This window comes from Osmerus eperlanus, chromosome 3 (genome assembly GCF_963692335.1).
Source record: "Osmerus eperlanus chromosome 3, fOsmEpe2.1, whole genome shotgun sequence".
NCBI lineage: Eukaryota > Metazoa > Chordata > Actinopteri > Osmeriformes > Osmeridae > Osmerus > Osmerus eperlanus.
Window position 1 is genome coordinate 19462184 of NC_085020.1, and position 26283 is coordinate 19488466.

Below are 26283 nucleotides of genomic sequence, written 5' to 3' on the forward strand. Positions count from 1 at the left end.
CAGCCTCCTAGCTCCCCTTCCCCCCAGCCTCTTAGCTCCCCTTCCCCCCAGCCTCCTAGCCCCCAGCCTTCTAGCCCCCAGCCTCCTAGCCCCCAGCCTCCGAGCTCCCCAGCCTCTTAGCTCCCCAGCCTCCTAGCCCCTAGCCCCCAGCCTCCTATCCCCCCAGCCTCCAAACCCCACAACCCCATCCTCCAACCTCCCACTCCACACCTCCATCCCCCGAGTCCCCTAGCCCCCCCCAGGCCCTCCGCCCCCCAGCCTCCAGGGCCCCAAACCCCCATCCCTTCATCCCAACACAACCGCTTCGTCCTGGTCCCTATGATCCCACAGAATACCTTGATCATTCTTTCATGTGTGCCCCAAGATTGCTCCCCACATAACCGTGTAGGCCGGTGGTTCTTCTCCCTTTATAGCATTCCTGCTTCTGCATGTGTTTACCGAGATCATGAGGACATCAGGTTGACCTTGTAATTACCCTGATAGTGTGACAACGTGTTGTGTGAATTAGGAACCCAGGAGACAGACTTTGTCACGTCTCCCTGGAGCCTGTCAGTCACTGTGGCGATGTTCCCTCCTGCTTCATCGCACAACACAGCCAAAGAGACAAACAGGGAAAACACAGACGACTGGGTAAACCGCTGATTCACATACACGCACATACATGACACAAGCGCACGCACATCTCACACACACACTACAAGCATACGCATACACACACACATAGGGCCCTGTAATCTTATCGTACTTTTGCCCCTGAACCATTTCTAATCCGTCTACGATACACACACACATTCCAGGGGCTTGCGGGGCCAAACAGCTGACCCTGCTCATCACGGGGGGGAGGCTTGTACCCCCCTCCCCTCTGTCCTGTCAGCCATGAATCACCATCCAGCAGCCAAACCTCTGTCATGGTCGCAACCACTTTCTCTCTCTCATCACCACGTCTCACAGTAACACGACACCACTCCAGGAGTTACAGTTGAACCAAATCACCAGTTCATAGCCACAGCATTAAACAGCACAACCTGAAACACCTCAGCCTGAAACACCACAACCTGAAACACCACAACCTGAAACTCACAACATAAAATGACCACAACCTGAAACTCACAACTTGAAACACCACAACCTAAAACTCACAACCTGAAACTCACAACTTGAAACACCACAACCTAAAACTCACAACCTGAAACTCACAACTTGAAACACCATAACTTGAAACACCACAACCTAAAACTCGAAACCTGAAACACCACTACATAAAAACCCATTGCATAAAATGCAACTACATGAAACACCACAACACGAAACTCACTATTTGAAAAACACCACAACATGACACAGCATGAAACACCCCAGCATGAAACAGCACAATGTCTCAACTTTGTGTGTTCGTCTCACAAACAGGAGTTTGATAGCAATAAAAGCAGTTTCACGCTTTTAAATGACACAAAAACTTTATACACCAGCAATGCCTCTCTATGCTGTTACTGTGTTCAATTAGCAGCCAGGATTTAGCAGGCACTACTCACCCTAAACTGAGGGCAGAAAGCATGCGTCTCTGGGCAGCGTAAGAACAACCAGGGGTCACCTCTAAATGAACACCCTGCAGGTCACAGGTTGGGAGAAGAAGGATAATCTTCCCCCTTAGAAGAGGATTAGAAATGACACTTGAGGGTAGAGAGCCTGAGAATGTGGTCAACATGTTGTGCAGCGCTGAAAGAGAGGAGTGTAAGAGAGAAGGGGACGAGGGACTTTCTCTCACACATTCTGGGTTGTTTCAAGATTAGGACGTTACCTAAAACCCTGGGCTCCGCTGACAGTATCTCACTGTGAAACCAAATGCCTTTCTACAATCAACAAAGTCAGCTTCGCTTTCGCTCTGGAGTCCACATGTGACACGAAAACGGACAAAGGGTTCAGGATATTAACCTTTGACCCCCGGGGTTCTGTCCAACTGGGGTCGTGTTGCCAAATTACACGTCTCACTGGGAGTGATCCCGGGACCACCTAATCCCCTCCATAAATCGACAGGACATGGTCTAGTCCAAACACACTTTACCACAAAAGTGAACCGAGCGCCGTAAATCTTGGACATTCTAAACATTGTGTCTCGTTGGAAGCTGCCTCAACATACCTACCTTCTCGCTGATAGTTGGTTGTTACGACCAGAGCTTCAAGGCCCTGGTACCCATCTCAGCTTCTTAGACCCTCCGTAGCCCACCAGCTTTCAACCCGCCCCCCCCCCCAGCCCACCCAACCACACACATACTCTACAGCCCACCAGTACTATAACATCCTGAACACAGCACTGCCACCCCCCACCCCCCCCACACACACCCCAGGACCAGTTCAGGGGGGGGGGGGCAGACAACATTGTCCAGAGGGAAGGCTTCTCGCCCGTAAAAGACCCGGGTGCCATGTTCCTTTCGGACACCGTGGAGAGCATGCCTTATCTCCCAGCGTCGCTGCCTCCACTGAGGCACCAGGTCTACAGCGCTCGCATGATTCACCTCCACGCGTCACCACGGCTCACTTTCATATTTATGAACAACGAAAAGGTCAAACGGTACGAAAACATGGTGGATTTACTGGCGCCAGCCTCGCAGCCCTCTGCTGCTGGACGGAAACTCCACAGCCTGTGGAAAAAGAGGACTGAAAAACAACAGAACAGAGAAACAGTTGGACATAAATAACACAGCTCAACAGCTGGAGCTTGATTTAACTGGTAAGATCATCCAATCAACACCCGGAATATCCTAGTCAGTTAAAACTATGAACTATAGAAATGTTCCCTGACTGTCGAGCCAGCATCACTTAGAACCTCTCTCAGTCTTCAATGGCAGGTTGTGTTAACGGACGGTTAAATGAATCAAACACTTCTAACGCGGTTTCAAGTCTTTAATATGAAGGTATAAAGTCATTCGTGTCTACTGTCGCTACACAACTATATACAGAGGAATAGCATCGAACTGTTAAGTCCACATCACTTCACATTGGCACAACACTGACATGCAGGTATCTCCCTACAGGCCTGGAGATCATGCAGCTCCTCCACTGTTCACTTCTTCCTCAGCGAGAAGGCAACAAGGCAGCGTGTGGAGAAATATGTTGGCACACGAGATTCATGTTCCAGCCCTTTTACCCCTGAAACAAACATCATCATATACCTGTTAACAGAGCATGGAGAGGGCTCCAAGGATTTATGTCGGTTTGCCGAGTTCCTTCTCTTTGCTCCTCTTGGCCTGATGGTGTGTGTGGTGTTTGTGTGTGTAGGTGTAAAACAGACAGAGAGGGGGAAATAGGAAGACAGGGAGGGAGGGAGACAGGGAGGGAGAGACAGGGAGAGACAGGGAGACAGGGAGACACGGAGAGGCAAAGTGAGTATAGAGACAAAAACGAGAGAGAGAGAGACAGGGAGACAGAGAGAGACAGATAGAGAGAGAGACTTAGAGAGAGACAGAGAGAGAGACAGAGAGAGAGAGAGAGAGAGAGAGAGAGAGAGAGAGAGAGACAGAGAGAGAGAGAGAGACAGAGAGAAACAGAGAGAGAAACAGAGAGAGAGACAGAGAGAGAGAGACACAGAGAGAGAGAGACACAGAGAGAGACACAGAGAGAGAGGGGAAGTGACTTGTCTCCTCAGAGTCTCGGGCATCCAGCCTAAACTAATCACAAAGCTCACAGAACAATAACACTGTAATTGCAAACGCTGCATTTTTCTGGCAGGCCACACAGCCAGACCACGGAGATGAGTGAATGCTGTGTCCCATGAACAGGAAACACGAACAAAAAGGAGAGAAAATGTCTTCTGTGGAACACATATGTCAGGACCTAATTGTGTGCCTGCTAAGTACTGTAACTTATTTCTGCTTCTCAGTTAAACTGGTGTGCTAAGCAAAGAATTGGGATTTTGTTCCAGCAGAAAAGTTCCCAAAATAAAGTCCTGGGTTGGACCGGGGAAAAAGACCAATCCATTTGATCCTCTGGAAAAATAGTTAAACCCAAATTGTCCTGTAATTCTTTTTTTAGAGATTCAAGGAAATGAATTTTCCCCGACAATAGTCACAGGCCACCTTAAAGGGTTGAACATGAAAGATGCCAGGATTTTCTTTCTATGTTAATGAAAATACTTTCCACAGAGATGAAAGAACAAGAGATTCTATCCCTTCCAGGTTAAAAGTAAATGTATTCTACACATCACTGACATGCTATAAGCTACAGGCAGAAACTGGGATACACTTCTCACATTCACTTTCTAAAAACAAACAACAATATAAAAATAAATACTATGTGTATGTACATATGTGTCAAAACTTACAACTTGGAATATCAACTTAGAATGTGACAACATGAAAACATAAGTGTTTAGAAGCGTTTGAATCCCCCAGACATATCCCTACACCCAGTTCGGTTCTTCAAATTTTCCTCATCACTCTAAAATGTCCTAACTTGACAGGTCCCGACTTGTCTCCCGACATTTCAAAGTCTCCAGTTCCCCGCTGTGCATCTCTCTTCAGACCGAGATGACGTAACCCTGTACAGTCATGTTTACGGCGTTTGATCCCAGGAGCTCCTAGTGGCTGTGTGTGGCAGGCAGACCCAGAGTGCTGCAGACAGTGCTAAGTGCTCTTCTATTCATACCCTGCTCAAGCTGGAAGGATAAAAACACTGAATCCCTTTAAAGTTCAAAGGTAAGACTGCCCAAACAATATACATCCCCTCTCCCAAGACTCAACCTGGAGATAAAAGCCAAACTGAACCCAACCGACAACACGACTGGGTCATTTAGCGGCCAGTTACAACTGGCGTCGGTCTACGCCTCAGATGTATGTGGAGGTGAGGAGGGTGAGGGTGAGGAGGGCGGAGGTGAGGCCGTAGCTCTGTGAGAGGGTGCTGGCGTGGCTGAGGGGCGAGGTGGTGGTGAACACGGCCTCCGTCTCGTTCCAGGGCAGCGCCAGGTTACAGATGTTCCCCTCGCAGCACGCCGTGCACACCTGAACAGGAGGACATGGACAACAGAAACAGGTCTGTCGATCTCGGTTCACAGGAAGAAAGCTTGAACTTGAAATTGAAAGAATTCACAAGCTACTACTAAAACGAAAACATGTCTTTGTTCTTTTTCGATCAGATGAGACTCGCGGTGGGAGGCACTGGGTTTATTTACACACCAATGTTTTGTTCTTTTTTCCCCTCTTTGCTGTTTCTCTCTTCCTCTGGGGGGCTGTTCTCAGCCTGGTGTCAGTGACAGAGAAAGGAACGCTCAGTTTCTCTCTATGTCACTCTATTCTCTCTGTCTCTCCTCGCTCTCTCTCTCTCAGTTGTGTGGAGGAAGCAGGCAGTGAACAGACATAGTGAAGACACCAGCTTTTCACCAGCGATTAGACTGACAGCACGGAGAGAGTCCAGTAAAACTCCTCTCTTTATCTTATCTAGACTGGCCACTTTTGAGAATGGCAGGATTAGCCGAAAGGCCCGGTTAAGTGGTGCTGACTATGGGAGAGACCCTCAGCTTAGACACAAGGAGGCACGGCTCTGACCACACCCCCTTCAGCCAGGCCTGCCACAACAGGCTGCCGTCAAACCGAGCCATGATGTTGAGTTCCTGTTCCTGTTTTGGTCCAGAATCCATATCCAAGTCAAATATTCCTTATATCATACTGTGGCGTGTTTCAACACTCCTACAGTGGAACATTCCACCAGTAAAACAGTCCACCGGTGTGGTGCTCACCCTGTGTCCTTCATGGTCCTCCTCCGAGCAGCCTGTGGAGAGACAGTCCTCCAGGGACACACAGCGCTTGGTCACCGACACACTGCTGCCCTCCGCGTCCATCTGGTGATGTGTGTAACAGTATCTGGCTTCTGTTCCAGACAAAGAAGAGAGACACTTCCAGGATTATTATCAAGCCAGCCTGTCTGTGTCATCTAGTCATGGCCAGCTATGTTCAGAACCTAAGACGTTACAGAAGTTTACGTTAAGCGTAAAGTGATGAGAGTGTAAAGTTACCAAAAAGCGTAAAGTGATGATAGTGTAAAGTTACAGGGGAGTGTAAAGTAATGGCTTTGCATGGAGGCCATGCTGAGTACTGTTCGGCTGAACTGATCCTCTTTGGGACTGGGACCTCTGAGTGTTTGACATCTGATATGTGAAAATCTCCAGTGCTATGCCCTGAATGTGGCTTCTGTCATGTGGAAAACCACAAGTAGAACCTTGGGAGAAGGCCAACGATACCGCATTACCTAGCACATTCCTCCGAGTTTTGGTCAAGCTCTGCGCCTCCCCACCCCCCCTATAAATGAGGAAATCAGAGAATTCATGCAAAGAATGCATTTTTAGGTCTGGATCAAAGACTAACTCAGTCATTAAGACCGTGTTATAAATCTGCCCAGAAGTTGTAGAGGCAAGCAAAACCTCTATATGAAGGCAAGTATTGATTGATGAGCTAAACATGTCGGTTGGAGGGTGAAATATATTAAATGATACCCAAGAGGCCTCCACGGAACAAACAGAGGAGTAATTTACTACCAGAAACAGAAGGAATGCCCAATCCAAATACAGACAGGGGAGGGGCAGGCAGAGATGCTGAAATTATATTGAAGGTGGTATTGAGGTATTGAGGGTGGGGGTGGTGGGGGGTCCTGAGGCCCCCAGGGGGGTGGCTGTGAGGGGAGGCCCTACCTTGTGGGCAGTACAGGTCTGGAGCCCAGCGGTTACACTGATAGTTGTCTGGAGCATCTTCACAGGTGAAACACTTAAACCCACCTGGGTACGGAGTGGCTGTGGAGACACACACACACACACAGACACACAGACACACAGACACACACACACAAACACACAAACACATATAGAGAGACACACACACAATAACAAATTAGGTAATGCTACAAAATACATGCTGTAACTTATTAATTCCTTTTAATCGGAATGAAAAAAAATAAAATGTCATAATTTTGTACACGTTTCGAGGGTGTAGTTGTATTTTGTACGTCAAAGGAACCTGGTTCGAACCCAGTGTGGACAAGACAAGGAGTAAGCTATCCTAACAAGCAACGTAAAACGTTGAACATGAAAAGACTGCTGTGACCCGCTTGTTGAGCACCCGGGCCTGTTTCAGACACTACAAGCATGCAGACATCACAGGCGCCCCCCCCCCTCAACGCACACATCCCCAGGGGGACCGAGCCGGTCCGTGGAAGCCATCTGCTGTGATCAAACAACAAGGCCTGTTAGTCTTTCCAATTTTGCACCATCACATTCATCTGATTGGCCCCCACCCCCTCCTCCGAGGAACAGCTGGGACTGCATAGGTCAAGCAAACTCCTTTCAGCACACAGACACCCCCAATCTGACCCCTCCTCCTTCGGCTCCCAGCATGCCTGGCTACCTCGCTCTTTACCAGGGTGTGTCACACACACGCACGCACGCGCATGGACACACACTAATCCACATGCTCACGTGTAAACAGACACACATGGGTTTACGCAGACAAACCCGCAAAATCCTGTGCATGTAAAAAAAAAAAAGGCTTTCCCCTCCAACACACACCAGACACGCGTACGCACACACATCGCACATCACCCACACACTGCACGCACCATCCACACGCTCACACACACACACTTTTCTAAATCCCCAAAGGGACCCGAAGGGTGGCCTCCCGCTCACACGGATCTCCCCCGCAGTACCCCGGAAAGCCAGCGTGTTGCGGCCCTGATCCCGGGAGTCCTGTCTCCGTGTGATGAAAGAGTCCCAGGTCTTAAGAGCTTTACATCCTGGCTCCGTGGGGGTCCTGCTTTGGAGCGCGGGAGGGCTGACCTCTCACATGCCCGCTTCCTGGAGAAAGTTGGCTTGTTTCAGCCTTCTAATCTCGGGAGGCTTACCTACAGCACACACCCCTCTCCCGCCCCGCCCCGCCCCGCCCTGTAGTTCTGCGACTGCTGCGTGCCTCTGAGGGGGGCAAGAGGGCTTTCAGAAGTTCTGGACGGCTACGCATAAAAAGAATTCAGCACACTTCTAGACAGTCAGGCATCGAGAGAGATAACAGACAAGGACTAAGGCCTCTAAAGAGCGGGTGGACGTCCAAAGCAGTCATTTCCCAGTTTAATGGAGGCTTCTAGTTAGCACGGGTCCCATGGCCACCAGGGCTGAGGTAAAACAGGGTGAGAGGGGACAATGCTGTGGATGGCAGCCATGTCTGAGGCTAGGGAACATGATCTAATTCACACTGAGGACCAATTAGGCAGGTTTCCACACTCCAGAACATTCCGTTCGACTCTCGGGGACAGCCAAAGGACAGCAAGCAATCAATTCCCTTTCAGCAGTCTTTTTGGTCTTGTTAAGCCAGCCAGTGTCCTAGAGGACAACCCTGTAGTCCTCACCCTGTCATGTCTATCACCCTGGTCTACGACAGAACCAGAATACCAAGCGTCATACCAAAGCTCCAATGTTTCCATACTGTAGTATCTGTAAGTCACCCGTCAAGAATCCTCTTAGCAGTGGTTCCAAAGGATGTCCGTCATGCCCATAGGTCAGATGGGGGGCGGAGGGGGGGAGTGGAGCCTGGGCTCTATGTGGATGTGACAGCAGGAGGGCAGAGGGCAGCACTGGTCATTCTGCTGGGTAGCTACGCACGGAGTCACGAGACTCCATACTTGACTCTAAAGACCCAGGAGAGGTGGATGCAGACCGTCGCTACGCCAGCTGTAGCTCTGTCTGGCCAGGGATCAGGAGCTGTGTGAGTACACCCCTGATGATCCCCCGGCTACCTAGTACAACCTAAACCCTCAGAGAAGAGATGAAAAACTCCCCCCAAATCCCCCAGAGAGAGATTTGAGACATCCCCCTCATCACTGCCCAGGATGGTCAGCCTAACGTGGAACGGAGCAGTCTATTCCTGTTTGGGGGTAAACAGTGATTATGGCGGACTGTAAGGAAGAGAGGGGCTTCCAAATAATCTGGTCATGTGAGAATGATAAGCGAGTGTGAAAGAACGAGAGAAAGAGGGAGGGAGGGACAGAGAGAAGTAAAGAGGGAGGAAGGGATAAAGGGAGGGAGGGAGCAAATTAACTAATATAGGCACAGGGGAGACAGCGAGAGAATGGGGGAATGGGAATAAGAGAAGGAATGAGAGAAGGGGTAAAGATAGAGAGAATGTGGGAACCAGGGACAGGGAGAGAAGATGGATGGAGACACCGTGCCCTCTCCTTCTTCACCGGGCCCCATTAGAGTTACCTTAATAACAGCCCACAGTCTAATGACAGGCTCCACAGCAGCCTGTGGGCCTGGGGACTCACGCAAGCTCTGTGTACAAGCTGTCAGGCAGCTACCCATGTTCACTACCTCCTAGACAGTCAAGTTCACTAGCTACTAGATAGCTAGCTGGGTTCACTTCTAGCTCCAAAATAATCCACTTCACTAGCCTCAAGACAGCTAGCCATGTTTACAAGCCCTCAGACACACAACCTATGTTAACTAGGTCCTAGGCAGCTAGCCATGTACACTAGCTCCTAGATAGCTAGCCATGTTCCCTAGCTCTCAGGCAGAAAAAAACCCAGGCTAGATTGAGGCCAGAGGTGGAGGATTAACAAGTGCCATTTACAGCCATGGCGTGACTATCTTGTTTACATCCCAGCGCCTGGTGATGATGGTGGTCACATGTTGCAGATACTCACAGAGCTATGAGGTACAAGCCTGACCCTGCAGTATCAAATATTGCATAATGTGTTGACATTGTCTAATACTTGTAACAATATAACATCATATTTATATAATTTAATACAAACAAAAGGACACTTACATGCCGTGCAAGGCCCCTCTTTTGGGACAAGATTAGTCCGTCAGAATGTTTTCATGCAGTTGATCTCTGCTATGCCTAGATTAGCACAATGCTTTCTTTGTAATTATGTCCGAAACGACATGCTGATCTTGGCATAGAGGGATATGAGGTCAGGTTCTTACTTGAGGGATGGAGACAGATGATGTCTTGTTCTGTGAAGTCCCTTGATTGGGCTATTTCCAGCCAATCAGTGATGAACGTCAGCAGTAGGACCCAGGCCACTGCTGACCAGGGTTCCATCGCTGGTCACGGCTTCACACATGCAGGTCTCTGATGAGACACGCACGGCAGGACACCTGATGAGGAAACAAAGAAAACGAATGAAATCGGATCTCTTTGAAACGTTGAAATCAATACAGTCCCACTGGCCACTTTCCTCAAGGTTCATTTAGCAGAAAGCGACATATTGTGCATCACGAGTAATATCACTAAGGTCTTAGTTATTGATATTTCCAGCTCTACCCTGACCACATGGTGTTTCCTGGGACCTCCAGGCCTGTGAGAGAGAGCGGGGGGGAAGGCCCTGGGTCGTCTTCAGACAGCGGACAGAGCGGTGTTCCTCGTTACAACAATCATCATCACGGTCCAGTATTCCTTCATTATATCAATGACATTCATTGGACCGAGTCCCAACCGCTCTCCTGAACTCGGCCCAGCTCCGTATTTAGGGCGGATGACAAATCCCTAATGGATGTAGGCACGCAGATGTAGGCAACAGTAGACAACCATTGTAATTACCATGGTAATAATTCAGAACATTGGCTACAGACAAGATTCACACAGTCTGACGAATGTCACTCTTTTCAAGTGAAGTAGCAACAGGGGAGTTCCCTACTTACATGCTGGCTATCCGGCCATGTTTACACTCGCAAAGCAATCGATTATATTTAATTCACCCTCTCAAAAAGGATCTGCGATAAACCATTTTACACTTGTCACCACAAGACACAAGCGGAGAAAATGGGTTAATCAAACGCCAGGCCTCGAACAAGCGCCGGGACTGACTTCACAGCCTGGGGGCCAGTGTGACTGGACGTCTGCCAGGGGGCTGGTGCGTCAACATCCCAACAAAGACACAGAGATGCCTGCCGTTCCAGACCCAACAATGAGGAGCGTTAGGATTCTCTCTAAGCAAAAGAAACCTGTAAGACAATACAGTGTCTGCCATCTAACGTTACCACAAGTTGACCAGATTCTCTCCCGTCATATCTTACCCTGCACAGTACAGTAAGTCACAGTACTGTAACCTTGACTGTCTGGGATTGTGTGAATTACATAAGGGTGAGGGGAGAACATGTTGGTTTCTCATTAGACAGGGAGAACTTCTGTTTTTTCTCAGTTGTTTTTGGCAAACATGCCTGTTTCAAGGGTTTTAAGATCAAATTCTCGAGAGTGAAACTAATAACATGCAAAAAATACATGCACAAGCTTTACTGAGGAGACAAAATATCTGGGGAATGACTAAAGAATCTGGAATTTGTCTGCAAAAACACACAAAACTTTCTCCCAGAACCCATGTCAATCCTGCTACTCCACTTAGGGATTCCGGAGACATATGGACTTCGGTGAACGACACATTCGAAGAGTCTTCCTTACCCTTGTGTTCACAGGAGAATGGTAGAAAGCCCTGAGAGGGCCCTCATTCACGGCCTAGCCTCCCTGACAGAGTAGCGGGGAGCTGGGCCCCCCGTCCCCTGGGCAAAGCCCCCATCTCCAGACTCAGATGGAGAGCTGGGAGACAAACCTCGTCCATCACCCCCAGGGTAAAGCCGGGATACGCTATGGTTTAATTGCGGCCTCGCCAAACTGAAAAAGAACCGGGGTCCATTTTGTCAAAGAGAGCTGACAGGGATACAGAGGAAAGTCTGGCCACGAGACAAGCCTCGGCCCAGCGGCCTCGGAAAAATTGGAGGCGTTTACACATTTGTCACACGCACTTGACTCGAAGCCTTTGTGTTAATTACCCTGGCCCAGAAACATATAGGGAAGAGCACAAAGCAACGATTCAAAGGCAAAATTGAAATGGGCTCATCATCATCGTTGAGGTAAACACTAACAGAAATCGAACAAAACATTCCAGGAAAGTTCACACACTGTTCCTTTCTGCGGTCCAAAAACCTGATGCCTGCAGTCAGAAGTCAAACGTAGTGTTATTAGCAGTACAGGGGATTCAACAGCAAAGCTCGCTGGTGTAATTTTAGGCTTAGCTCACCCGAGTCTGCTGACCCAAACTGAGAGTGTGAATTTCACATCTCAAAGCCAAATTAAATGCTGCTTGGAAATAGCATCTCGCTCAGCAGTTTAGGTCTCCCGTAAGATATCTTTTGTACAGCCGATGATGTCATTAAAGTACAGATGTATTGGGTTATTTAAGGCCTCCGTCTCCCCAGGCAACCACTGCGGATTGGAAGAGTGGAACACTTTAGAACACCTAACTGTATATTGTAACAACTAATAAACTCACCATATATCCAATCCTAGGCCAGACTGTGGATTTTAGCTACTTATGACCCTTTACACGGAAAGAGCTTATGGGTAACACAAGCCAAGCGTTGGAAAAGCTGAGTAAATAATCTTTATCTCAGGGTGTGGCAACAGTGGCACTGTTTGATTTTCACTGCACCAAAACAAAACAGCCCTCACTTTCTGGGCTTGGCTACATACAGTATGCCTCCTCTTCGCTACTTTATGCTTTATTTGGAGAGATAAGATAAGTGTGTTTATCTAACACAGTTGTGATAAGTCTTTTTAATGCCTTTTAAGTAAATATTGTCAATTACTCAAGGGTATCTGAAGGGTCCTCGAATTCCAAAAATCCAACATACAGTACAACCCTCCGACCCTGCGCACACTCTGAGCAAAGCATGTTGGGTCACTAAACAGAAACACTCTGGCAACCACACCGGCTGCCCAGAGTCACGGCTTCTTGTTCTGCCTCCTGACCCTCACCACAAAACACTGGCACAGTCCCTAACCATGCAGGACTGCATTGAGTTTCCATGGAGAGATTCTTATCATCTCTGAAGGTCCACTGTGTATTCAGTCAAAGACCAGAGCGGGTGGTGTGCATAGCAACGAGAGAGACCCCTGACCCACTTCCTGTTTCCTGTAACCTGACATGTCTGTCAGCACAGACCCTCAGAACACCTTCTGCAGCAACAACAGATTGGCAACACAAGGAACACAGTCATCTGCATTTGGTCATCTGTAGCTGGACTGCTGAATTAGACAAAACAGAGAGTCAGTATAAAATATGCAAACAACCAAACAAGACTGCCTTTGTCAAGAGTCAAGTTCAAAATACCGGCATTCCAGACATTGCCAGTTTGAGGTAAGTTTTTAGAGATCACAGATAATTTTTTAATCGTTTTTAACCGTTTTTAACACTTTCTCAGTAGCACATGAAGTAGTTAGAGGAGGAGGTGTGTATGGGGGGAGGGAGTTGTTGGGGTGGGGGGGGAGGGGGGGGAGGGGGGGGGAGGGGAGGGGGGGGGGTGGAGGGCACTCGTGGGGCACTCGTGGCTCTGAAAACCAACCACAGGAGCCGTAGACTCCCCTCACGGCGGACAAGGAAGATCAGATAAGTTCTCCAGATAGATGTGGTTCTGCCCAACCTCTGGCTCCACCTTTTCACGTGGCGACAATGCCCAGAGAATGGCTCCTATATGAAGAGAGAGCTAAAGGACACAAACAGACTTCCCATTGACACGGAGACGTGGGTTCGGTTTCAATGCTACAGGTGTCCCAACAGAAGCCCGAAGACATCTTTAGTCCCATCTCTTTGTGAGGGTGGAGGAGGGGATTGCTGCATGCTGGGGCCTTGTCCAGAGGAGGGGCTGACACTGTTGGCAGGTACCTCTGATGGTAATGGATTTCCCCTCCAAAAACACTGGAGAAGGCTACAGAGGACATGGACACAATGTGAACATGACCTCCAGTGTCTGGAAGACAGTTGATGTTTCAGCTCTGTGTTTAAAGGCCTACACATGGCGGTCAATTGAAAGGGATTTTTAGAGGTGAGTCTGTTCGGTGTTGAGGTATCGAACATGCAAACTGGTCAGAATCTGGTATTCAAAACAAAGCAAGTCTTCACCCAGGCGTCAACCAGGGGGGTATTCCAGAAAGCAGGTTATGTGACATACCCGGGTAAGTTAACTCCCCAGCTGACACCCAGCGTGGTAGCAACATTGCCAGTAGGTCGCTGCAACATTGTGAATCAGCTGGAATACCCCCCTGATGACTAAATAACCAATATATCGTCTATAAACATACACTGTACGTCAGCAAACCTCTCACCTGATACCAACCAGAAACAAACCCTGTTTCTTTTTGTGGTTACCTGACAAAGCAGCAAACTTCCTCAGCTTATCCTTTCACTGGCAGAATCTTTTATACTGCTCCGAGTATGTGACAGACATAAACACAGCATTATAAAGAATTACTTCTTTCATATCTTAAGGAAGACATCATAATTAATAAGTGGTTGTACGGGGCAACTATCCAATGAATGTCAAGCTCTCAGGAAATGGTTGCATCAGAACTTCAATCGTTAAGATTCTCTAAAGCGTTGCCAGATCGTCTGCCACAAGCAACACCTGTCATCAAAGGCTTTTAGCCCGTTGGCGCTCAGGGCAAATGGAAACGGTGGCCGCTTGTTTGAGTCGAAGCCTTTTGTCTTTTTGGCCTCTGTGTGAAATTTGACAAACTATTTGGCACACCAGCACAGCCAGTCAAACCACTGACAAACCAAGATCTCGAAAGAGTGACAGGTCCGCCTCTCTTCTCTCCTCTGGCTTTTCTCTTTTCTTTCTTCTTCTTCTTCATCCTCTCCGCGACAGCTTGGAGTAATTACCCTCTCCGAGATGGCAGGTGAAGAAGAAGAAAAAAAAACAACTCAGTGCCCGGCTCTGAACGTACACAGGAAGTGGAGGCCGTCCGGGAGTGCTCAGGGTTAATGATCCAGGAAGTGTAGATGTAATGAGGTTGAGAGGAGTCGAAGGGGGCATGTGTTGGGGAGGGGTCTGTCGCTGCAGAAGAGCAGTAATGCTTCCTATTTTCTTAGACCCCCGCCCCCCCCCCCCCCCCCCCACACACACACACACACACACAAATATGGCTCTTTTGAGCCCTAGCCATGAGGCTGGGGATGTGGAGAAAACAAATGCCATTCATCATCTCGCCACAATGTCTGAGGAAAAGGTCTAATGAACCTCTTCACAGTGCACTTCACACGGACCCACAGTCTTCCCCAGGCTAACCTGTGTGCCATAACTCCCTTGGAGTACCCTTCTCTGCAAACAGCAATGAACTGCTAGGAACACTAATGGTACAACATGGAGGATCCTCATGATAAATACCATTAGCCTCGGCTCCGCTCACCGCGCTCCGGCACCCCATGTGATTCTCCCGTTCCCCTCCCAGGTCACTGCCAGAGCCAGACCTCCAGGACTCCCGACGGAAACCAAAGCAAAAACAGCTCAGGCCTGCTGCTTCCTCGCGGGTCAAAGGTCAAACCTCCTGCAGTACTTCTCTGAAGCGCAGCCAGCTGGGTAAAGCTATCTCCAGGGCTGGCAACACGATATTGGGAGCTGGGCGATGACCTGTGAATAGTGGTTCCTCCCATACAGAGAAGAGAGAGGGGTGGGGGAAATGCAAATTGGCCGTCTTGTGACTTTGAGAACTGGTCGGACCAGATTGGGGGAGAGAAAGGGAGGATGGGAGGGAGGGGGGAGGCGGTTACACAGAGCTTTTCTTTCCTGAGGGCCTTTCGCAGTTGTGCAGAGAGACAAACTCTCCAAACTCAATTACAGGACAAGTCTGATAGAACCGTGTAAGGATCCGAATAAAGCATAATAGTCTTAATGAGCTTCTCTCCAGTAAACTGATTTTGTAAACAAGTCTGGGCTGTCCGAAAAGCCCTGCAAATCCATACAGTATGCAAACCCTTTGTCCTGTAACAAATCCAATTAGAGCATTCTCAGTACAACACCAGAGTAGCTGGCTAAAGCTGATTACACAGCTAGGGCCGACAGCCGTAGTCAAACCTCAAGCCTGCCATGGACCCAACAGTCCCACAACCAAGCAGGACAATGTGTCACCGTCGCGGATCGTCCTCTGCTGTCACCAACCATATGGTGACTGACGAAGCCTCGGGGCCCCTCTCGGTCCACAGGCAAATCTGGGGGCTCAGGAAGGGCTCTCCGTCTCAGGCTGACGGACAGAAACCCCACATGCATACACACCCCCTAATCCAGACGTTTTCTTTTGAAGTGCTCCAAGTCAGCTGTATAATTGTTTAATCCCCATCTCGACCGCTTGGTGCAGACGGAGATCCTGGGGATTAGGAGAGTAGATTCCACGAGACACTCAGGGCCAGAAAGTGCTACGGTCGGGAAAAAAAAGGTGTTAACTGTGGAAAAACAAAGGCCCTGGAATACTTGCTGAAGCTGAGACTCTAGGTCTGGTTCTCTGCCCCGGCCGTAGTGGGACACGAACGCCACGCTACCTCAGTGCTGACACAATGTAAAAGGCCAACGTGAGAGACTAGGCCAAAGAGGTTTGACCATGGAACATTGGAGGACCTCTCAATATATAAAGACATGCCGTACTGAAGCCCCATTCCCCCCCCCCCAGGTCTAAATTCAGCCAATCACAATCAAACTGTCTGTGTTACCCCAGAAAATAGCTAGGGTGCACAAAGTACAACCCGATTAACAAGGAAACGTTCCTAGTTAAAATGTGATTGGTATGCACTCAAGTAGTTAAACTAATCACCCTGTCACAAACCCTGCTCTCACACGGTAAAACAAACACAGGAGCTGTAAATCATTTTAATTACAGGGTGATTTCCTCAACGTCGAAATAATTACTTTTATTTCCACAGTCTGTGGTTCCTGGCTGGTGAAGAGGTCATACAGGTTATGTGCATTTCTTCCTGGCTCAAAAAGCATCCTTCTGTGGGTTGTGCCCTCATGAAGTATAACTTGAGTGTTCTGAATACATTGAAATATATTCTTACAGTTGTAAATATGACCTGAAATATGTCTGAATCCTCTCAAACAAATCTCTATTCATTCAGAGTATGCTAATCCTCTGTGTCATTCCAGCAGGATGATAGAGATGTCAACAGGTGTGTAAACAATGCACAGAATAAACCCTCTAACTGTACTGTACATAGTCACATCTTATAGTACATGTTTGTTTGGTTCCAACCACACAATGTGGGGTGGTTACTGAATAAACAGGAAGGCCTTTGCCGGACACCAAAGGACTCATTACAATGGACTTCTCCAAATACTCAATAGGATCTTTTGCACTGTTTCACCTGAAGGGTTCTGAATGAGACCTACTCTACGGTCTAATCTGTCCTCTTCCTATCCTGTCCCCTCCAACCCTGTCTCTCTATATTTTCCTTTCCTTCCCCCACTGACTTTCTGCCGCTCTATCTCCCCTCCCTCCCTCCCTCCCTCCCTCCCTCTCGCCATACCTTTATTTCCCCTCCCCTTTCATTCTCCCCCTTCCCTCTCGAGACAGATTCTCTCGTCCCTTGATGAGTCACCCTTGTTTACTTCCCCCAGTGGAGGAATGACACAAAATCTAATCCAATCCAGGTGTAACGTGCCAAACAAGCCTTCCTTTTTAACACTTAAAGCTTTAGCAGGGGATATTCTCTCTCTCTCTCTCTCTCCCTCCCTCTCCCTCTCTCTCTCTCTCTCTCTCTCTCTCTCTCTCTCTCTCTCTCTCTCTCTCTCTCTCTCTCTCTCTCTGCTGCTGGTGACTCCTGAGCGGTGACTCCTGAGCGGTGAGGGGATCGGGCTAGTAATCAGAAGGTTGCCAGTTCGATTCCCGGCCGTGCCAACTGACGTTGTGTCCTTGGGCAAGGCACTTCACCCTACTTGCCTCGGGGGGAATGTCCCTGTACTTACTGTAAGTCGCTCTGGATAAGAGCGTCTGCTAAATGACTAAATGTAAATGTAATGCTGGTGCTGGTGGGGGAGGGGTGAGCAGGGAGATGCCCGCCATCTCCCACACCACACGGTGTGGCTGCTAGGGGACTCGGGCTCTGCATGAGGGGCACAGGGTGCACACCAGGCAGGTCCCTTTGAAGCGGGGGCTGAGTTGAGTGGGGGGAGGGGAGGGGGGGGAGGGGATGGGGATGGGGGGTGCGTTGGGGGAGATCATAGCATGGATAATGTACGCTTGTGACAGCTGCAGGGATTTTGGAGGGGCTGCAGGGGTGGATTTGATCCCCTTGAACTGGAGGACCAGGACTGGAGCTGAGGCCAGGCTGAAACACGGACATTTACATTTATTCATTTAGCAGACGCTCTTATCCAGAGCGACTTACAGTAAGTACAGGGACATTCTCCCCGAGGCAAGTAGGGTGAAGTGCCTTTCCCAAGGACACAACGTCATTTGGCACGGCCGGGAATCGAACTGGCAACCTTCAGATTACTAGCCCGATTCCCTAACCGCTCAGCCACCTGACTCCCGGACGGAGCTCGTGTGTTTTTGAGAAGGCTTGGGGTTGGCGTCCATTTTAGTCTTTCGGCGGGAAATGATGGCACATAGGTGACCAGGGGTTGACCCTGTTCACACCACATGGATGTGGCAGGGTTCAATATCTCCCAGGTTGTACCTCGGTCTTTAGTAGACTACAGGGAAGGAAAACATGCCCTACCTCTTCACAGAACCAGCAAAGAGGGAAGGGAGGCACAGGGCGTTTAAAAACTTGGAGGACTTTTCATCCATATGACAATTAGGAATAGGTGAATCTGTCCAACCAAAAGTTTAGTGCAGCAGTCTTTAGGAGGGACAGATCTTGTCTTGTCAGGACAACAGCACCAGGAAATATTAGAAGTTCAGGGGCACATGTTATGGTCCTTTCTTCTCAAATGCCAAGACCTGTCCAAAAAAAGCACAATTAGACACGGTGCAAAAAGCTTTTAAAAGTCTCTCTGACTTCAAAGTCCGCCTTGTTTTGAAGAGAATGACCATGTAACCTGAGTAAAATTGGACCAATCAATTCACAGTTCGGAAAATAGCTGCAAGCGTTCAATTGAAGATGGATTTCCAGACCCAAATCCCTTGAAACAGGACCATTTGTTTTTTGGCAATGCAGAGATAATGCATCAGGGTATTTGGTGTACCTGAAGCAGGGACATTGTTGTGATTATCATCCCAAAACCAGATTTAGGAATTCAATAAACTGAACTTAAAAAAGTAATGATTTGCAGTATTAAAGGAAATGAATCCTAATCTTGTTTCTTTGACTAAATCTTACGGTTCAGCTCTTCATGCCAGAGAATTTTCTGAATCGAGCACTAGCACTACTATAGTACTACTACGACTACTACTACTCCAAGGCATGAATTATTCATACAAAGCCAACCAATCACAGGAGTGAGATAAAAGTGCTGAACTTCAAAGGAGATCATGAAATGATAAACCTCGAGAGGTTTGTGCCTCCATGCCCTGGTACTTTCTAAGGCGTGCGAAGGGCGAATACCCGCATTCTGAAATAAGATAAGGTTACCACGTCCACCATCCTCATGTTCCATCTTCGGAACGCAATGTGGCAGAGGTTGTGAATCAACCAAATATTTGATGTCTTTGCTTTAAATCACAGCTAATCAATGATCTGTGTATCTGAAGTAGCCGATCCTGGGGTGTGGGGGGGGGGGGCTAGGGGGTGGGGGGTAGGGGGTGGGGGGTAGGGGGTGGGGGGGAACTCAGTTCAAAGTATTTCCCAAATTAAACACATCGCCTTGTTCCCAGCCGAAGCCTCTTTCTTCATCTCTGCTTTGATCTGTTTGTGGGCCAACACGATCTCAGATGTGAGTGCCTCCGCGCACTTCATTGCCATGCAAATTCCGTTTCCAGCGATCTGCCGTTGAAAAACACACTGCATAATGGCACAGAAAATCTAAAAGGAATATTCAAACGGGCTGAATATTTTGGATGTGCTATTCAGGGGTTCAACAGATTATGGTAATTGAGCACTTAACCCCAATATTGCAGGGTAAAGAGCGACAGCAGGTTCACCCTAGGATACAAGCTTCTCACAGCCACAAAATGGCACAAGACAGCACGGGCCAATCAGATACATCTGTCCTCTAAACCAATTGAAAAGAGGATACTGGGAGCTCATTCGAATACTAAATCAGAGTTAAATGCCACACCCACTGTCACCATGGAGAATCTTCCCCGTGTCAGTTTCCCCTGGGCCAAAATCAACGAGGAAGGCCTTCTTCACAAACAATGAGTGAGCGTGAGTACGTCCATTCCTTGAAACCTCGTTTTGTAAAAGCCACTCATGCTAACTGGACGTGACACATCAGTGCACCCTGTGTCTACGCGATGCATCCGGGCTCTCTGACTCTGACAGGCCAGTGGTGTTCTCTCAGTATGGAGTACAGAGGCACTGACCGAACATAAAGACCTTGTAGGAGTCATCCATGCGTTTAAGCTTGCACAAACTTTAGTGAATTATTCAAAGTGAGCATTAGGAGTATGTCAGACATTGATGTATACCATGAGGGAAGCCACATCACGAACACACACGTACAAACACAGTCTACCACCTCCAGGATTAAAGTCATGCGGCCAAATGTCAAGGACAAGCCTCGTTTTATTTGACAGAGCATAGTTCCAGAAAGCCACATCAGGGATCTGATTATCTGATGTGTGGAGGATTTCCTTGGTTACCCTGGAGGGACGCCACAGCAGGAAGCCAGGACACGTACAGCCCTCTCTGTCCCTGGCCACTAATCTAATCAAATCAAACGTCATTTGTATGAAGCCTTTAAAGGGCCTCACAGATGCCCACAGATAACCAACCTATATCCTCAATGAAGACAAGAAGAACTCGCCCGTCCCCCTGACAGGATCCCCCCTGGGTGACACCCACACAGGAGGGTTAGCACGCCTAGCCTCTGAGGTAATGGAGGAACCTTCTCCAGACCTCTGTCCCTGACCCGCTTGGGCCTCGCAGGCCTGGGAGATATACTGGTTTCAGCTGGTTCAAAACGCAACGCCATGACAGCTCGCCTGCCCCTGTCGCCAACCCTGGGATGTGACCTACTCGACTGGTTGGCGATGACAAGGTGGACGAGGTGATTTGCGAGAGCAGCGCTATAGGCCAGCTGAAGATATCCTCAGCCTCCTCAGAAAAATGTGAGGTATTTCCGTTTGTCACTTTTAACAGGCTAGAGAGTCAGAAAGGGGCGGGCGGTACACTTTAAAGTTGTCTCTACAGATATATAGCCTCCAGTATGACCCTTGCATACAAATGTGTATGCGAAGGACAATTTCAAAGGGTCTATCTCTTCTAATGTGAAAATCATATTCAAGAGTTTTTCAACATAAAATCATTTATCTTGTTGGGTTGATAAAGTAGCAGACATGCTCTGATCTGACACACACGTTTACTGGCATGAAACTGGGGTCAGCCTTCTCAGCAAGGGACTCCAGTGTGTGTGTGTGCATGTGTCGGTGTGCGTGGGCGGGTGTGTGCGTGTGTGGGTGTGCGTATGTGTGTATGTCTGGAGAGGAAAGGCAGATAGTGAGACCGAGCAAAAGAGAGAGACGACACTATCGCTGCTCCTGAGCCTGTCATTCTTTCCAAGCGCATTGTCACCAGGGGCGTTCGATAACACCGGCTCGGTTCGAAGGAGGCGTTTTCTCCACTGAGCCAAGCAGCCAATACGGCCCCTCCAGCAGCACAGAGCCGGGAGAACACATGAACAATGTGTTTACATGTGAGAGGGAGGGAGGAAGCGCCGTCACACAGTGCGTCCGTCGACGTGCAGCAGGAGGGAGGCCTGTACTGGTGGACTGCGGTGCTGTATGAGGGCTCTGGCAGCCATGCATCAGGGCCAGCCTACCTGCATCCTGGGGTCCTACCCCCATACCTGGCTGTCAGTCAGCCCGAGGATAATGACCCAGATGCCTGCATCCCGGTCGTTAGCCTCATCTCACATGACACACACACACACACCCTGCAGGTGGCACATCTGTCCGACCCGAGACTTGAGGCACATATGTTATTCAGGGTCAGAGAGAGTGACAGAGAGAGTGACAGAGAGAGTGACAGCTCTCTGGGGCGAGGGGGGGAGGTTCTCCATCAATGACAGAACCCGATGATGCACTGTTAGACAGACTAATCCATCACACCATAGAACCATCTCACTACAGACCCATCACACCATGGAACCCTCACACCATAGAACCATCTCACTACAGACCCATCACACCATGGAACCCTCACACCATAGAACCATCTCACTAAAGAACCCTCACACCATGGAACCCTCACACCATGGAACCCTCACACCATAGAACTATCACACTACAGAACCATCACCCAACAAAACCTTCACATTACAGAACCATCACAGCATTCCAATTCTAAATCAAGTAAGAATCATCCTCACAGAGATTAATCAGGGTTTATAAACTATATAAAGGAAAGGCATTTTCCGAGCGAAGTTCTCTCTGTTCCTGGCACTCAAATACAATTCAATCAAAGCTTATGTGGCTTGTAACTGTGTATCACTTTGGCATCAGTGAAATTGATGCATACAATGATATATTGAGCATATAATAATTGTTTGAAAAAAAAGCATTGTTGATAAGTCATGTAGTGTACTGTAATAGACTATTCACTCATTTGATACAAAAGTTGACATGCTCATTTAACAAACAAAGATGAACTCTCAGCTTCTCGCCCACTCACACACAACCTCATGCATGCACACCATCCCACACACACACTCTCACAAACACATACCCTCAAACAAACACACACACACACACCCTCACACACACACGGCCAAGAATGGGGCCTAGGAGACCCCCTGGTGGTATCTTCCACGCGTGGGCACCAAGTTACCAAAGATACAGCTGAGCCAACAGACAAACACACACACCCACTCTTTTCATCCTAAACTCATTTTTCATCCGCCATTGTTATGCTGATGCGCCTGAACAAAAGTGCGGCTCTCACGTCACTGCGATTATCAATATGAGCCGGGCTACAGATGGACTTCACACTGAATTAAAGCATTCCATCCTTCCATTCAGATCGCAGAGCGGTTCCGAAGTGAGGTCGCTGCCCACGACTTGAGCTCCTCCTCGGTGTCTGTGCACTCGGGTCCTTCTCACACGCGCAAGGAGGCAGTCAAAGGAAGCGACGGCGGAACACTCGAACGCTAGGAAACGTTCAAGGAAGCAGAGAGAGAAAGGGGTTCTGTGTGTGTCTGTGGCCTCATGAATGTCTCATGCAGTAGTGGAGTCTGGGCTTAGGTGTAGGGGCGGACGGTAAGGGCATGCTCCTATCAAATATACAGAGACACCACATCCCTACCAATGATGAACAGGGTTAGCATGTAGGATGATGCATTGTTTTTGTCCCCCATCATTGTTCGAACCAAACCAACCCTTCAGTCGACGTGATACAGGGATGCATCGTTTGCCCACCAGGATTTCCTGTGTGTTCACTGTGAAATGAGCAGTGCAGCGCGGGAGGAGGAGCGCACATGGAGGAGAGAGGCTTGGTGAAAGCCACGGTGTGCCCACTACTCCAGGCTAGACTGCGCCATGGGGGGGGGGGGGGGGGTGTAGACCTCATGACCACCGGTCCTCTGGTCCCCAGTGGACGTCCATTGGCTCCTGGTGGCGGGAGGAGCAGCCTCCTGGGGGGAGCCGAGCTGACTCCCAGGCCCTCCCCAGCACCAGGGCCGTGAAGCCCGGGATACTGACACTACTGTGGTCTTTGCCCCTAGCAACCTCCTGACGAATATGGGGCACCGAGACCCCTCCCTAGTTTAGGCGCTCCAGTCTACATGGCAACAAGCCCCCCCCTGATCCTCTACCCAGACTGGAACGCCAGATCCCTTCACCAAAACACCATCGTCTCCACGCTACGGTAAATACTGGACAATACGACACAGGAAAGCACAAAGCCGCACACTCCCAAGTCAGTGCATTCACACCCACGACAAACACGTATGTTCTCTCTCACAAAAAAAAGCATCAGAATCACAGTTTTATTGATCAAATCAAACTGGGTATACCGGACCATGTATTTCATATCTTTACATAGGAGAAGGTTGTGCTTCAGAAACGTCCTGTCTACTCTCAGTCTGGGACATACAGATGATGTCCAACTGTTGTTTGGAAATATGAGAAATGACAGCATTTCCTAACATCTGAGAAGTAATTTTGTTGTAACAAAATGGTCCTCATACTGTGTAGAGATGAGATAGAGATTTAACTGTGTCAAATGATATATATTTCAGAATACTTTAAACAATTTGAATGTGGTTTTAATTATTTTATATTTCATGATTCAGCATTAATATCAAGGTCACCGAAATAAAACAGTCTGCCTTTTCAGATTGAAATTACTGATGCAAAGGGTTTAAATGTGCTTATATTTCAGCACGTATTTTAACGTGATTATTAGGAATAAAAGTATACCATACTTGGAAAATTACGGGTGCATCTCTTCATAAAAAGAGAGGCTTTAAACCTATTGTTGGGGGGTAATATTTTTTATTCCAGTCATTTGCATCATATAATGGGACAGACGGGGCCAGAGCGGGTCAAAATGATCCTTTTACGCTGAGACAAGAACAGTGCGCAATAGGTTACTATTGTATTCACCTCATAATGAGTGGTGCTTTTCTAATGTTATGGTTGGTATTTCTCAAACTATAAATAGTGCATGTAATTGCTTCGTAGGGGGCTCCGTTTGTCTGTTTCCCCCCGCACTGCCACGCACCGACCGTCGCTTATTGATCCTCGTATTGTTGCGGTTGTGGCAAAATAAACATAAGACTTACTTACGTGGTATTAATTCCTCTTGCTGCCAAACTTCACCTCAGGTCCAAGTTCTTGAATACTCCACCGGTCTCAGACTAACATACACTCCTCCGTTTGTTGGTTTAGGGATTATATTGTCCGTCGGTGTATTGGTTCTGGGACTCTTAGAAGGTCTTGGAAATAGAATACATTAGTTGACGGGTGTTCAGGATGAATTGCCACTTCTGTCCTATCAGAGGTCGCGGTGGGCGTGTTCAGCGTGAATTGGGATGGACTCCGCGCACTTCAATATTGGTCACAGGACAATCCGCTTCACTTTCCCTTTCAGATCATCAGGATTCTAAGAACGGTTTAGACATCATTAGTGTGTTTCTTAAATGTACATGTATAAGAGTAACGTTAAAAAGTGCACTGATGGCTTCTTAAATTCATCATTATATCTGCATAATATATTAAAGCAAACATGTTGATTGGGATTCCGTAGTGTAACGTCATCATTTGCTTATTGGGCGTATTTACTCTTTCACGTCCTCACTGAAATAGGAGAATCAATGCACGTGTGTGTGAAACTGTACAACAGTCGATATATACCCCTATATCTCTACAATATACTACCTCTCATTATCTTTCGCACAAGCCAAACACTGCCAATCGTATTTTAAACACCCTCAGAGAAGCAATAAATAAATAAATCAAGGAGAGATAAAACGCTCTGCCTAAAGATACACTTCAAAAAGACGTGTCTTACTTTTTGTTTGGAGCGCAGTATGATTTGTGCTGTGCGGTTGTTAAGTGTCATAGGAGCGGAACTGCTTATGTGTAAAAGTCATGTTATTTTGTGGGAGCGTTGATGGATAAACGGCTTTGCTGTCCCATATAAGAGGAGGGGTACGTTTCTCTTCAGGTGAACTTGCTGCTTCTCCTCTGTAGTCTAAACTCTGGAGCAGAACAGGGACTTGCGGAAAACGATATATCTTGATGTTGGTGATGAACAGTAATTATTGGAAGTGTAGGTTTCAGTTGAAAGTGTGTTATTGGGAGTCAAGATATTTGTTTCCCCCTGGATTGGAACAACACAGGATTGTGTTACATAAGTTCACAACATATTTCCAGGACTGTACTAATATTTTACATTACATTTATTATTTATTTATCAGTCACTTTCATCAAAAGTCATATACAAATAGTGCTTAAAAGTATAACAGATGATATGTGATCAGATGCTTTCAAGCAGGCAGCATCAGAGACCAGCCCTTGGAGCTGATCATAACAGCTGAGTTGTTATTATCTCAGAGAGTCTGCCAGTCTATAAACCAATTAACATTTTACGGTGAAATCACACATTTTGTCACATGCTTGAGCTGTTATGCTGTAAAAGAAAATACATTATAATCTACTGTATGTCTTCACCTCAAATCCCCTTGGTAAAAAAAAGTTTGGGGAAAAACCTAAATAAATAACCATCATAAGATGGCCTGAGAGGGATCTAAGTGTTAACATCTTTTTTATTGAGTAATCAATTTTTATTTCAGTCTCACAGACTATTGCATGCTGTAAGTGATTATTCTCCCAGTCCTCCATCTGTCACTGATTCTGTCTGTTGGTTCTGTCTCTGATCACA

The 26283-nt window shown here is 47.9% G+C and overlaps 1 protein-coding gene across 2 annotated transcripts; it reads right to left on the reverse strand.

The window, feature by feature from the left end:
* Positions 1 to 2859: 2859 nt before the first annotated feature.
* Positions 2860 to 24850, reverse strand: lypd6 (LY6/PLAUR domain containing 6). Of its 2 annotated transcripts, none has more exons than XM_062457727.1 (5): positions 24683 to 24850; positions 9959 to 10132; positions 6677 to 6775; positions 5729 to 5859; positions 2860 to 4994 (listed from the first exon to the last, which is right to left on the reverse strand). In XM_062457727.1, the coding sequence occupies exons 2-5, from the start codon at positions 10074 to 10076 to the stop codon at positions 4821 to 4823; spliced, it is 522 nt and encodes a 173-aa protein (XP_062313711.1). In that variant the 5' UTR covers positions 10077 to 10132; positions 24683 to 24850; the 3' UTR covers positions 2860 to 4820. The 2 variants fall into 2 exon arrangements, with proteins under 2 accessions (XP_062313711.1, XP_062313710.1); XM_062457726.1 differs by having other exon boundaries at positions 2861 to 4994; positions 24687 to 24850.
* Between the last annotated feature and the right edge of the window lie 1433 nt (positions 24851 to 26283).